This window comes from the organism of the source record quoted next, unplaced genomic scaffold, assembly GCF_019419815.1.
Source record: "Pyrus x bretschneideri cultivar Hongxiangsu unplaced genomic scaffold, Pyrus_bretschneideri_v1 Contig65, whole genome shotgun sequence".
Lineage (NCBI taxonomy): Eukaryota > Viridiplantae > Streptophyta > Magnoliopsida > Rosales > Rosaceae > Pyrus > Pyrus x bretschneideri.
Window position 1 is genome coordinate 870,007 of NW_025999804.1, and position 14,793 is coordinate 884,799.

Sequence of the window (14,793 nt, forward strand, 5' to 3'; positions counted from 1 at the left end):
CCTGTACCGCTTGGTGAGGTTGCGATTACTAAAAATTTGTGGGTTAGCTCTCTTACTGGCTCCTCTTCCCGTGAGTGGGAGATTGATTTTTTGCAACCGTTTCTCTCTCAGGAGGATCAAGAGGCTATAAAAAAAAAACTCTGATTGGAGACCATTTGAGGAAGGATCGTCTAGTTTGGGCTGCTTGCAAGAATGGGAGATATTCGGTAAAGGCGGGATACCAATGGCTTCGATCTAGGTCCTTAGATTTAAGGGATCATCGGCTGCCTGGTGCTCGTTTGGTCCCGAAGGAATTATGGAAATGATCTGGCGCTTGAAGGTGCCTCCTAAAATTCGTCATTTCCTATGGTTATCGCTAGGCGACATCTTTTATTAGCAATAGCAATTGTGTAGAAAACTAGTCAGTAGGGTCTGTCTCACGGGAAAATAAAAAAATAAAAAAACAAATGATAAAAATTAGAGAGAGCAGGGTAAGATAAAAAGGGCAAAACTGTGTCCCGCGGATCGAGTAGCTCTATAGAGACTTATGAGAATGTAAACTGGTTTCTCTAAATATGATATAAATATCCAACCATTTTTTTGGATCTGATATCTCTCTACACTCCCTAGGTCGCTGCATCTGCTCGACTCAAATTTTGACGCAGGTCAGTCTCTCTCTCTCTCTCTCTCTCTCTCTCTCTCTCTCTGCTAATCTGCAGATCTCAAAACTTGATCATTCTTTTCTGTTTGGTTACCGAGAAAATTGAGATAATCTATTCTTATTGACGTAAAATGATGCCGGATTTACATGGAAAAGAGCTTCTGGTTTTTGTTTGATTTCAACTTTTCTCTCGGCAATTGATTAGCGCTGAAATATGTGATTTGATTGATTAATGCTTTAGCTTGTTTCTTATTCCGAAGCTAAATCTTGTCCGCTTCTTTTGTTTATTTGTTTGTTGATCTGAAATGGTAGAATTTGATTTGAAATTGAAAAGAATTCTTCTTCGTCTGCTTATAGAAATTGCAACAAGGCTTGAAAGTAAATGTAGACGCAGATCAGTAATGTACATTTGATTAATTCAGCCAACGCAATTTCGTTAAGGCTAGAATTTCAGATCTGATGTTTTCTGTTTCGAGCAAATTCGAAAATGGTTTTTCCCTTTTACTAGTACAAGTACCGTTTTCTTGCAAATTACAATCGACTCTGTCTGATAATCCTTCCTGTGAATCGCTGCAACAAGATCCTGAATATACGCGACAGAAGAGGGGGGTTTCGTCAGTCTGTGCAAAGGCATGATGGAAACAGGTGTATATGAAGTAGAGAAGTCATGCAACATTTTGTTGAGCTTGTTCACTATAGTAAACTTTGCATGAATCCTTCTGATTCTACATGAAGACAAATACATATAATGCGCTGGAGTTGTTGGGTAGTATGAACATCTAAATGACATATTGATAAACTTGGTGATTACATTTTCTGCTCTTAAAGCGTGGCGCTTAATGTGTTGAGCTAAAAATTTTGTATTATTAGGAGATAAGTCAAATTTAAACATCTTAGATGTGAATACGCAGCAAACTATATAATGCATTGCCCTTTATGTTCCTTGACAAACAGCCCAGTCATATATATATATATAATTATATATGTATGTGTATGTATTGGTTACCACATGCTTAAGTCATTCCATTGATTATTTAAACTCATAGGAAGCCATTGTTTTTCAGGAAGCAAAAAAGAAATGGAGAAATCTTGTAGTCTGCTTGTTCACTTTGATAAAGGGACACCTGCAATTGCTAATGAAATCAAGGAATCTCTCGAGGGCAATGACGTGGATGCAAAGATTGATGCAATGAAAAAGGCAATCATGCTTTTGTTGAATGGTGAAACGTTACCTCAACTTTTTATTACAATTGTCAGATATGTTTTGCCTTCTGAAGACCACACAGTCCAAAAGTTGTTGCTTCTATATTTGGAAATAATTGACAAAACTGATCAAAAGGGTAGGGTCTTGCCTGAAATGATTTTAATATGCCAAAATTTGAGGAACAACCTACAGCACCCCAATGAGTATATTCGTGGTGTAACTTTGAGGTTTCTTTGCCGATTGAACGAGGCTGAAATAGTTGAGCCCTTGATCCCCTCTGTTTTGCAAAATTTGGAGCATCGGCATCCTTATATTAGAAGAAATGCTATATTAGCTGTGATGTCTATATATAAGCTACCAAACGGGGAGCAACTCTTGGTTGATGCACCTGAAATGATTGAGAAGATTCTTTCTACAGAGCAAGATCAATCTGCTAAGAGGAATGCATTTCTTATGCTCTTTACTTGTGCCCAGGAACGTGCAGTTAATTACCTTTTGACCAATGTTGATAGGGTGTCTGAATGGGGTGAATTGTTGCAGATGATTGTGTTAGAGCTGATACGAAAAGTGTGTAGAACAAACCGTGGAGAGAAGGGGAGGTACATTAAGATCATTATATCTTTGCTGAATGCGCCTTCAACTGCAGTTGTATATGAATGTGCTGGGACACTTGTTTCCTTGTCGTATGCTCCTACTGCTATTAGAGCTGCTGCCAATACCTACTGTCAGCTGCTTCTTTCTCAGAGTGACAACAATGTGAAGCTTATTGTTCTTGATCGACTGACCGAGCTAAAGTCTTCTCATAGGGAAGTTGTGGTTGATATGTTCATGGACGTGCTTAGGGCACTTTCTAGTCCAAATCTTGACATCAGGAGGAAGACCCTAGACATTGTTCTTGACTTGGTTACTCACAAGAACATCAATGAGGTTGTTCTTACTTTGAAAAAGGAAGTGGTTAAGACTCAGAATGGCGAGCTAGAAAAGAATGGTGAATACAGGCAGATGCTTATTCAAGCCATTCATTCTTGTGCAATAAAGTTCCCAGAAGTTGCGAGCACAGTGGTACATCTGTTGATGGATTTCTTGGGAGACAGCAATGTTGCTTCTGCTGTTGATGTGGTTATTTTTGTCCGAGAGATAATAGAAACCAACCCTAAATTGAGGGTATCTATAATAACAAGGCTTTTGGACACTTTCTACCAAATCCGAGCATCACGGGTTTGTACTTGTGCCCTTTGGATTATTGGAGAATATTGCCTCTCACTTTCTGAAGTTGAGAGCGGAATTGCAACAATTAAACAGTGCCTTGGAGAATTGCCCTTTTTCTCAGTTTCAGAAGAAGAAAGTAATGATTCTTCAAAAAAGGTTCCACAACTGAACTCCATGACCGTGTCTTCTAAAAGACCAGCTATTCTTGCTGATGGAACTTATGCCACTCAGAGTGCTGCATCTGAAACTGTTTTCTCCCATCCTACCCTTGTTCAAGGATCCTTAGCATCCGGGAACTTGAGATCGCTGCTTCTCAGTGGTGACTTTTTCCTTGGAGCAGTTGTTGCATGCACTCTGACCAAGCTTGTCCTGAGATTGGAAGAGGTCCAGCCATCAAAAGTTGAAGTGAATAAAGCATCTTCACAAGCACTGTTGATAGTTGTCTCTATGCTGCAATTAGGACACTCTCCAGTTCTTCCACATCCAATTGACAGTGATTCTTATGATAGGATTGTCCTCTGCATAAGGTTGCTATGCAATACTGGTGATGAGATCAGAAAAATATGGCTGAAATCTTGCCGTCAAAGTTTTGTTGACATGCTTTCAGAAAAACAATTTAGGGAGACAGAAGAGATAAAAGCAAAGTCTCAGATTTCTCATGCACAACCAGACGACCTTATTGACTTTTACCATTTAAAGAACAGGAAGGTACAACTTTCGCATTCATTGTCCTCTATATATATCTAGCCTTATGTGCAAATTCTGTAAAATCTGATATAATTTACGGAGTTGCCTTTCACTATTTCCATTTCAATTTTTATGCTGACCAATTTAGATAACTTGTGATGTACTAGATACACTACACTGTATGGTTGCTTATCTGTTAGTTCTTGCATTGTTTTTGGGTTAATTTGATTTTAGTACCCTGATGTTGCTTGTTCATACCTGTGGTTTCAATTTGGAGTCTTTAGCACCCTTTCCTCATGAGATTTTGACAATATGGTTCTGTCATTAGGATGACTGTCCGGGGAATCATCAGTTGATGATGTGTCATATGTGGGGCCCACTTTTTTTGCTTAAGTGGAAGATAATTAAAGCCACGCATAATAGAAAGTACAATTGTTTAGAATGGTTACAAATTATCATTGCATACAATGATTGATTAAAAGATACAATTGCTTATGTCAGAAATGTATCATATGAAAATGTGGTTTTCTCATTCTTCTCCTGGTGGGCTTATGTCTTTTGAGTGACATGCTGTTTATCTTGCTATCTTTCACAAGGATATATTATGGTCTTAGTCTATGTCTAGAATTTGCTTACTGTTGGTTTTTCTAGCCCATGAGGAGTTGCTTAAGTCTATTAGGAATTATAGTCTTAGAGGATTAAATTGGTTTCCCAATTGAAGTTGGTTTCTCAATTGGAGAAGGATTCATAACTAGATTCCAATTAGGATTAGTATTCCTTATTGAAGAATACCTTTTTATGTCTATACAAAGAGGGGCTTTTGCACTAGTTTTCAATTGGAGCAAAACAATAAGTTGTTTACCACTCAAGGAGTTAGAGTGAGAGAATTTTAAGGGCAAAGGTGTGAAAAAGAATTGAAAAGAGATCAGAGTTTATTTCTTGTTCTTGTTCTTTCAGGTTTTCTCATCAAGTCTTAATTCTAGAGGCTTGACAAGATTATTTGTTGTACTCATTATTGATATAGTGAAAGTTTGTCGTTACTGCCCCGTGAACGATAGGCACATATAGCCAAACCACGTTAATTCTTGGTGTTATATATCTTGGTTATTTGTTTCCGGTTTCCTATGTTTTGTTTGTTTTTCCAATTCATAAATGCGATATCACAACACTTGCACACTTAAGGTTTCATTGGAATCTATGTTCCAAGTCAGGTCTAGGTAGTTTCGAACAAGCCTTTATTTTGAATCTTTTGGATTCTATTGGTTTGTGATTACTAAATTTGATATTTTTGTAAAACATACTTGATGCATATTGGATTGGTATTATATTTAAATTAATTCTCTATTCTACATCTAAAATGAAGGGTATGAGCCAACTGGAACTGGAAGATGAGGTTCAAGATGATTTAAAACGTGCTACAGGAGAGTTTGTCAAAGATGGGGATGATGCAAACAAGCTTAATCGAATCATCCAACTCACTGGATTTAGCGACCCAGTGTATGCCGAAGCATATGTGACTGTTCATCATTATGATATTGTCCTTGATGTCACTGTTATCAATCGAACCAAGGAGACCTTACAGAACTTGTGCTTGGAGTTGGCAACCATGGGTGATCTTAAGCTAGTTGAGCGGCCACAGAATTATACTCTAGCTCCTGAATCTAGTAAGCAAATAAAGGCTAATATCAAGGTGTCCTCAACTGAGACTGGAGTCATATTTGGAAACATTGTTTATGAGACCTCGAATGTGCATGAGCGTACAGTTGTTGTCCTCAATGATATTCATATCGACATTATGGACTACATCTCTCCTGCTGTTTGTAGTGATGGAGCTTTCAGGACCATGTGGGCAGAGTTTGAATGGGAGAACAAGGTATGCAGCATTCATTTTTGGCCTGATTCCTACATCAATAATAAAGTTGCTTGCATAAATTTTGCTGGCACCGCTAGCTTTGGGGGCATTGCAATATTTCTGTTACTGTTTTATCAAATAATTAAATTTTATTAATTTTTGTGGTTTGATGAATTTTTCTTGTCTTGGTTGCCTTTTTTTCCCATTTTGAACTGAGTCTATGTCCTTGTATCCTTTCTGGTTTGATGAATTTGTCTTGTCTCAGTTGCCGTTTTCTCCCTTTATGAAGTCAGTCTATCTTTTTGTATCTGTGTCATGTATAGATTGGCGGGGATTTTTTTTTCCCTCATCTACTATTTAAGTGTCTCAGTCTGTAGTGACACACATTTTGTTGGGTACGTAACGAATAGGGAATACAAAAATACTGCACTTAATAATAGGTAAATACATTACAAGTACATGAATCCTGCAGCATACATTGAATGTAGTACGTCGCCTATGATATTATATATGTACATGCTGATAAAAGACAAGGAAGAATTGATTTTTCTGCAATCACTCTCTAAAAGTTCTGTGACAAAGGTAATAGCTAAATATGAAGTGATGTGGTGGATGAAACTTTCTAGTTGATGAAAATTTCGTTTATGCAGGGAAAAATGTCCTTTCATTCAATATTAAGTTGATGTTGTTGCCTTTTTTTTTTCAGTGTTACTTACTCTTGTTTGTTTACTTGTTATTAACTGGTCAAAGTAAACTTTACTTAGTGATATCTTGTTTTTGTATTGTGTATGAATGGTCGTAATTGTCTTTTTTTTTTTGTTTGTTTTTGTTTTATGAGAGCAAATGGTGTTAAATCTTGATGACATTCTGTTCCGTTTCAGGTGGCTGTCAACACTATAATTCAAGATGAGAAGGAATTTCTTGGCCATATTATGAAATCAACTAACATGAAGTGCCTTACTGCACCGTAAGTCGTCTTCTTCACTGCTAGAATTGCTTTTACTACAATTTAGGGTTCAGTGAGAAGAATGTTCACACCATAGGGTAGTCCAAAATATCATGCCGAGTATGGCGTTACCACAAGCAGTTAAACATTTTAAAACAATTGTGAATTTGTGATTCCAAGATAACCTACCCATGCTATGCTTATTGCTGAAATATATTTCCTCGTTATGAAGTAAATGAAGTTATGTTGTAAATAGGAAAAGGATTTAAGTTTCTGGAATTTCCCTCAATTGTTGGAACACATTCATTGTCAAATGTACTGTGCTGGGGCCGAATATTCAATGTAGTTGGGGCTTGCTATATCAATCTTGTTAGGTCTGATGATTTTTTTGCATTTTTTTAATTTTAGGTAGAGCTAAATGATAAAGATGGATTTGGTCGTCAGTCTGAACTGTGAATGGGCTTCTGTTATTTGTTGCAGATAAATATTTATTGTATTAATAAATCTAGACTTGTTTCTTTGCTGTGGGCTATAAGATGTATGACCAAGCTTATGTCTGGTTGTGTTGGCTAGCATGAACCAATTCAGATCAAAATGTTATTGAAGTCCGGCTGAGCTAGGATTCCAAGATTTCTTATTAGTTGGAATTGGTTCAATTGTCTGACATCACATCCTGCCTTTTTACCCGTAGATCAAAGGAGTCTAGTAAAACAGAATAGTAAACTAAGAGCGAGCTTAACCGAAAATAGGAACAAATGAACAGTGTATCTTCCTTTGTGCTTTGAGTTTTTGCCACGGGACACTTGTAGTCATTCATACATGATGGATTTTGGTTTTCTCACAAAGCATTCTGACATCCTCTGTTTGATTCAGATTGGCACTGGATGGTGAGTGCGGATTCCTGGCAGCCAACTTGTATGCAAAGAGTTTGTTTGGGGAGGACGCCTTGGTGAATGTGAGCATTGAAAAGCAAACAGATGGAAAGCTTAGCGGCTATATCCGGATAAGGAGCAAGACCCAAGGAATTGCTCTCAGTTTGGGCGATAAGATTACACTCAAGCAGAAGGGAGGCAGTTAAAAAGACGTTTCATTTGAACATATAATACCGGTGCAGTGGTACACTCTTCGATCTGAAACTGTGACGTCGAACAATAAAGAAATCATTTGCGGTTTCAATAATGCATATGAATAATGTCTCTCCTCCTGGACGCAAGTTTTGATCCCTTTTCGCTCCGGTGGTACATCATAAGCTGCAGTCTGTGCAGTTTGTTTCAAGGTGCAGGATTATATAATTTTAAACTTAGGGATTCCATTTTAGGCGCGTATTTGGTTCGAGAGGTTGATAGAACAGCTGTAGCACTCCTTTTTGCTTCTGTTGAGGTGAGTTTTATTTCTTTCCCGGAATATTATTTCATAAAATTCAATTGTATGTATAATTTCAGCACCAGTGTTAGATCGGAATTCTGTAGAAACCATTACATTTTTTTGTCAGCAATTGGGGATCAAATTTCGTGTTGGTGGGGTTCTTGGGGATTGATTAATTATGTGCTCGGTAAATTCTTGGGTGCTTCGTAGTATCCGGTGGAAAAAGCATACGCGGCTAGCTAGAGAATCAGCATATGAAAATAGTCAGACAACCATCAACGCCATGAGATGTAATTCAACAAAATAAATTCTATATATACTAAAACTCAGTTTAGCAGCTTCACTGTTTTTAAGCACAGTGAAAGGATGGAATTGCCCCTTTTTAGTGTTCAATTTTGTGGTTCTTTTTGGAAAAGGATCTTGCGAGGATTTGAGGGATCCTGTGATCATAATCGTTCATTGTATATCTTGCGTTCAATTTTCGTTAGATATTATTTATATTTAATTTTAAATTTAAAATGATTTCTGATTGCACAATATACGATGAATGGTTATGATTATGGGATCCCTCGGATCCCCAAGAAAAGTATCCAGTGTGAAATCCCATCCCTGGATTTCACTATTTAAGATTGCGTATTTCATACTTTATATTCTTATTTGTAGTTTTGACGCGTTTGTATTTGCGGCGTATAATTTTTTTTTTTATAAGTGAAAGGATACCCCTATAGTTTTGTGGATCCAATCTGTGACCTGGTTCCTCCACACATTACGACATCGACTATGGCATTTTTTCGACAATCCAATGCTTGCCACCACATTGAAAACATTCCCTATCGTTCCCTCTTCTCTTTCCACCCCAAAATTGATGAAATTTGGCTCGGTTTCATAAAGAACCGCACCGGTGCGTGCGGAGGTTCCACAGTGGCGATCTGCCAACCTGAAGCTAACTTCGTCAACCACTACCACCAATAGACTTTCCTCAACCTCAGGAACAAAGCTCAAGCAGTGGTGGAGGCATTGGAGCTCGTTTTGAGGTCAAATCAAGGACACCCATTTTTGGGCTTCCGGTGGATCGAGGGTGATTTAAGGTGTTTCCCGTCCGAATTGGACTTCGGGCCAGGTATGAAACTTGTTCCTCTCATTGAGATCTACATGCCTGTAAAATTTGGTAATTTTTAGAGTTAATTGGAAAATTGGGTTTCCGTTTGCCGAAAACCGCCACATGAGGCGTCGCGTGGCCATTGGGCCGACATGCCTTTTCAAGTTTGATTAGATGTCCTAATTTCAGATTTGATATCCGCTTGATGTGATTTGATTGTTTGAACCTAGTTTCATTATGGCACTCCACTTGATCATTATATGAATCGACGATCTGACCATTTGATCGTCACCAAACTTTAATGGATTATAGTACGTAATATTTGAAGACCTTAGAAACTTACGAATCGGGAATCTGATGTATGGCTTTTCCAGAATTGAATTTGTAAGTTTGTAAAACCATATGTTGACTGCCTCGTAATTTTAGCGATTGGCGGAGATCCGACCGTTGGATCGTTTCAAATTGTTAGGATATTGTTCTAGAGGATTAATGGGACTCTTGGGAAGTTACGATAAAAAATTCATGGGCGGATATTCCAGATCAAATTACGTAGGGTTGTGGACCCCACTGTTGACTGAGAGTTGACCTTTTGTCAACATGTCTCGAACCGTTTGAAATATTAAAATTAGTATTACTAGAGACTCAGTGAGGCTTTGAGGGCTTATCTCGATGAGTGACTTTAATATATGTGAGATAGTTATTACCTTGAAAACCTCCCGTGCTAGTATACTTCGTGGATACAACATGAATTTTTAAATTATGTTTTATGTTAAATAATTGTTTTTATAAAGTTTGTCATCAATCTACTTTATGAAATGTTATGTTACTTGCCTATTTGAAATATTTATGAACTGTGTTTTGAAATATATATTTGAAATGTTTGTTAAACGTGAAGGCTAGTAGAGGACTGTTACCCTAGCATCATGGGGTTAGGTGACACCGAGTCTGAACCATGTAGCATTGGTACATGGATAGTCCTGCTTGGTTAATCCACGATAGGGGACCATACTATTTATGGATCGTGCTTGGTTAATCTGTGATGGGTGATCCTTATGGCCATACATACTGTGGGGTGATCATCTACGATGGGTGATCACTACCTAACAATTTCGAAGGTGTGACTCTACTCGGTTAATCCGCTATGGGGGGTCACTACCTCCTTGGTTATCTTCTCAGAGGTGGTCCTGCTTGGTTAATCCGGGATAGGGGACCATACTATTTATGGATTGTGCTTGGTTAATCCGTGATGGGCAATCCTTATGGCTATACATACTTAGGGGTGATCATGCTTGGTTAATCCACGATGGGTGATCACTGCCTAATAGCTTCGTAGGTTTTGACTCTGCTTGGTTAATCCACGATTAGGGGTCACTACCTACTTGGTTACCTTCTCAAGGGGGGGCTCTACTTGGTTAATTCGCTATGGAGTCACTTCCTGTTTGGTTACTTACGTAGGCTTCGGCCGAACTGCGTCCCTCCAACCCCAGTTTTTAGTGTATTGATGAACGATAGTTTTTGAGAATCTTTGTGGTTTGAATTAGAAAAGCCGTTGGATGTTTGGGTGACTCCTTCGAAGTTTTTAGTGACTTGACTATGATTTCATAAGTATGAATTTATATTTGAGGTTTATAAATTGTGATCGATGATTTTTTTTTTTATTGATTATCACATACGTTGTATTATTGTCACTCACAAGCTTCGCAGGTTATCCGGGCTCTTGATTGCCTGGTGCATCATTCCTATGGTGTAGGCATTGATTGAACATGCGACAGGTCTAAGTAGATTACGAGAAGTCGTTTGGTATTTTGGTTCTGTTGAGTAGTCTGGAACCTGATGTTGTTGGATTTCGTTGGGTGGTCCGAAATCCCATTCTTCAGAGATGTAGGCTTCGGCCGAACTGTGTCACTCTAGCCCTGAATTTTGATGCATTGTATGTGTTATTGATTGATGTGATTGTGGAATGGTGTTGGAAGCATATGAGTGTGAATGGCATACCTGTGTGCATGGCAAGATGACAATTGTTGTTTGGCTTATGGTTGATGTGTAGTGTGGTACTCTATGTTTACGAAAAATTCAGAGTTTAACAATGGTGAACTACGAATGGCTTGATCCCTATTTAGAGTATGCAGGCAGTCTAACAAGGAGGTTAGATGCATCCATAAAGTATAAGAAATTACTTAGCAAATCAAAGCTTGAGTTGTGCTTTGTCTATATCTCGGAAGCAGGGTATGTTAGTTATACGGGTACTTGGTGACGTCACATGTCGATCCTGGACGTACGTTCAGATCGGGGCGTGACATCCGGCGAGGATCCTTTTCCCTTATTTTTCACACTAGCACAATGAGATGACGAATATTTTGTAGAAAAAGGAGATCAATTATAAGACTCGAACTAAGGATGGCAATGGTTTGGTTTGGAAACAGAAATGCTATATGCATCTCTATAACCACGAAATTAACCATATTCATAATCACAAATTAACCATTGGGGATTATCCATAACCATACCCACTGGGTAATGGATTTTCTAACGGTTAACGGTTATATCCATTTTCGTCAAAACCAAAAAATTATATTCATACAATTGACGCACAAAAATTTAGTAGATACTAATTTCGTCATTAAATAGCCACATCCAATAATAAAAAAACATAGCAATGAATGAATTTTGTAGAGTATAAAAATAAGAGTATTGAGTAAACATTGATGATGTTGGCCATTGATATCTCCCAAAAGTATGATGTTTGATGCGTAATGAATATAGTATAGGGTTCGACACATAATAAATATAATATAGGGTCCACTGGATACTATTATATTATATATTAAATATATTACGCGGTGAATAATGAATATGGTAATAATAGTATAGGTTCACTGAAAATAAATATATATACATACACACACACACATCACACATATATACATATATATAATATAAGTAGTTCTGTTAGATTTGGAATGTGATTGCGTAAATCCTAACAGATCTAATGACACACCCCGACCCAGAAAGTCCACTTGGACCCTGAATCGAGCTGTGCTGGCCGACACCTGGAAGGTGACGAAGCCATAAAATGTGATAGTGCATAAAAAGTGAATAAATTTGAATCTAAAAGTGTCTAAATACCAGAGTGCGCTACGAGTGGGAGCGAACCCATTTCACACGCGATGTCAGAGCATAAGTGAGGTACAGTAGTATGGGTAAGAATCATACCCTCAAAAATATCCATCAATACAAAGATTCGTCACAGATTCTTGTCGATACAAACTCAGCAGTTAAAACCTGGAGGGCACCAAACAGAAGGTGTGAGTAAGCAATAAAACCAAGCTTCCCAAGGTTACTACCTCTCAAAAAGTAATGCCCCTAAATGTAAAACCCGTATCGTTTCCCATAAGACAGTACAACATATATACATATATCCAAACCATACTCGGAAATGACCAAAACCACGGTTTGCCATCAACTCCACCATACATCAATAAGTAGGCCAAATGAACTAAATCAATACAAAATGATATATCAATCGGAGTCACCTATAGTGACCTGTACGACTTATCCACATCTCGTCAATCTTGGCTAGCATGTAAGTCGGAGTCACCTATAGTGACCTGTACGACTTATCCACATCTCATCAATCATGGCTAGCATGTAAGTCGGAGTCACCTATAGTGACCTGTACGACTTATCCATAAGTCGGAGTCACCTATAGTGACCTATACGACTTATCCACATCTCGTCAATCATGGCTAGTATATAAGTCGGAGTCACCTATAGTGACCTATACGACTTATCCACATCTCATCAATCTTGTGCAACACATGGCAACCAGTACGACAGTATCGAAGTTGCCTAACTCATAACTGTAGTCATGCTATAACTCAATCGATTCAATTAATACCATAAACTCACCTGAACTTACCTGGGTGTCTTGAGTTCACCTTTGCACTTGAAAGCATTCCCAATAATTATAAGCAAGTAATATACATATGGATATATCATGATGCAATCTACTACTCAACCATGTCGTAGCATTTTCAATTATAAACAATATGGTGTGAAGTGTACAATCAATAACGCCATACTCCCAAACTACTTATTTTCAGGGATAATTATCCATAACAATCCAATTAACTCTAATTTAACTAACTAATTCACAAAACTAAAACTTGTCTTTACCAATTTCCTTCGCATTACTCAATTTCCCAAGCAAGGCTTTTGTCTCAAATATTTTATGGCTGCATCTAACGTCTCGTTAGACTGCCTACGTACCCTAAACAGGGATCAAGCCATTCGTAGTTCACATTGTACTTCAAGCATTCACAATAATTATATATGAAAGTAATATGCCTAATCAATTTAAAGGTGTCGATAGAACTCTCAATAATATGCACAATAAAAAGGAAAAGATCCACTCACCTGGAGTCCACGCTATACTACTCTAGCACGCGCATCGAGGCGTCCTGAATGATCGGTCCCTGTGGCCAATTATCAAATCACATCTCAGAACTCTTATCTGAAGAATATGCAATTCACATAAAACACAACCTCCACGACATTCTAAAATAGGTTGAGACCTATTGACCACAAGTCAACCGTCGATCAAAGATCGACGGTAGGGTTTACAACCCTGTATAACCTGACCCGGAAGATCCGCATATCAGATTTCCAATCTGCAACTTCCAATGATCCACAATATGTTTCTAGAATAACATCTTAAAATTTCATTACGATCCAACGGTCAGATCTTCGCCAATTGCCTAAAACAAGTGGCCGTGAACATTTATTTTACTAACTTACAAATCCAATTCAGGAAGATCCGTAAGTCGGATTCCCGATCCGTAAATTCCTATGATCTTTAAATATTACGTAATATAATGTATCCAATTTTGGTGACGATCCAACGGTCGGATCATCGATTCACATTTTTATCAAGTAGCGTATTATAACGAATTTAGGTTCCAACGATCAACCTACGTCATTCAAATGACAAAACTGAATTCAAAACATTCGACATAGCCTAAAAATAGCATTGGCGGCTCACCGGCCACGCGCCGCCGCACGCGCCGCCGCGGGTGGCGGTCGGCCGCCCCGACTCGCCGGAAAATCCAACTAATTCCAAAAATTATCAAACTTCACAGAAATGAAGATCTCAGTGAGTGGAGCAACTTTCATACCTGCCACGAAGTCCAAAAGTGGACGGAAGATGGTCAATTTTGCCCACGAAGCCGGCGGGTGCCTAAAACTTCCCGACGTCGATTCGTCGTCTACGGTGGTCCAACGGGGTCAAGGTTGGTTGGGTTTTGCTCCTGGGATGATGGGCTACAAAGCCCAAGTGGTGGCATCGGCCATCGCTTTGCCGATTTGCCGGAAAATGGAGAAGGGTGGCCGGAGTACCATTGATTTTCGTCAACTTTCGTGGCCTCAAACCTCCACATCCCGTGGTCAATCAAGGTGGTTCTTGGGTGGGTTTTGTAGAGGGGAATGAGAGCTTCAAAATGGTGGTGGTGGCATCGAAAAACTCCACCGGAGTTGGCCGGAATCGGCCTTGGAATATGGCCTCGCGGTGGTGCGGGTATGGGTGCACGGGAAGCCCTTTTCCCTTTTTTTTTTTTTTTTTTTTTTTTTTTTTTTTTTCTTCTTCTTCTTTCTTTCTGATTGGGCTTCCATTTAATTTAAATAAACACTCACCTTGAATAACCAATTTCGAACGTCCGTAACTATACCGTTATAATCCGGACTCGCAAACGGCTTTCGCCTATACGTTCGTACCAATGAGTACTACGTGGATATG

General features: G+C 38.6%; 1 protein-coding gene across 2 annotated transcripts; it reads left to right on the forward strand.

The window, feature by feature from the left end:
- The first annotated feature begins 211 nt into the window (after nt 1-211).
- LOC103966699 (coatomer subunit beta-1) lies at nt 212-8,054 on the forward strand. 2 transcript variants are annotated; one of them, XM_009379891.3, is made up of 5 exons: nt 212-644; nt 1,705-3,761; nt 5,104-5,613; nt 6,474-6,559; nt 7,412-8,054. In XM_009379891.3, exons 2-5 carry the CDS (start codon nt 1,719-1,721, stop codon nt 7,614-7,616), a joined length of 2,844 nt encoding a protein of 947 aa, XP_009378166.2. In that variant the 5' UTR covers nt 212-644; nt 1,705-1,718; the 3' UTR covers nt 7,617-8,054. The 2 variants fall into 2 exon arrangements, with proteins under 2 accessions (XP_009378166.2, XP_048429201.1); XM_048573244.1 differs by lacking the exon at nt 212-644 and adding an exon at nt 1,261-1,285.
- The last annotated feature ends 6,739 nt before the right edge of the window (nt 8,055-14,793 follow it).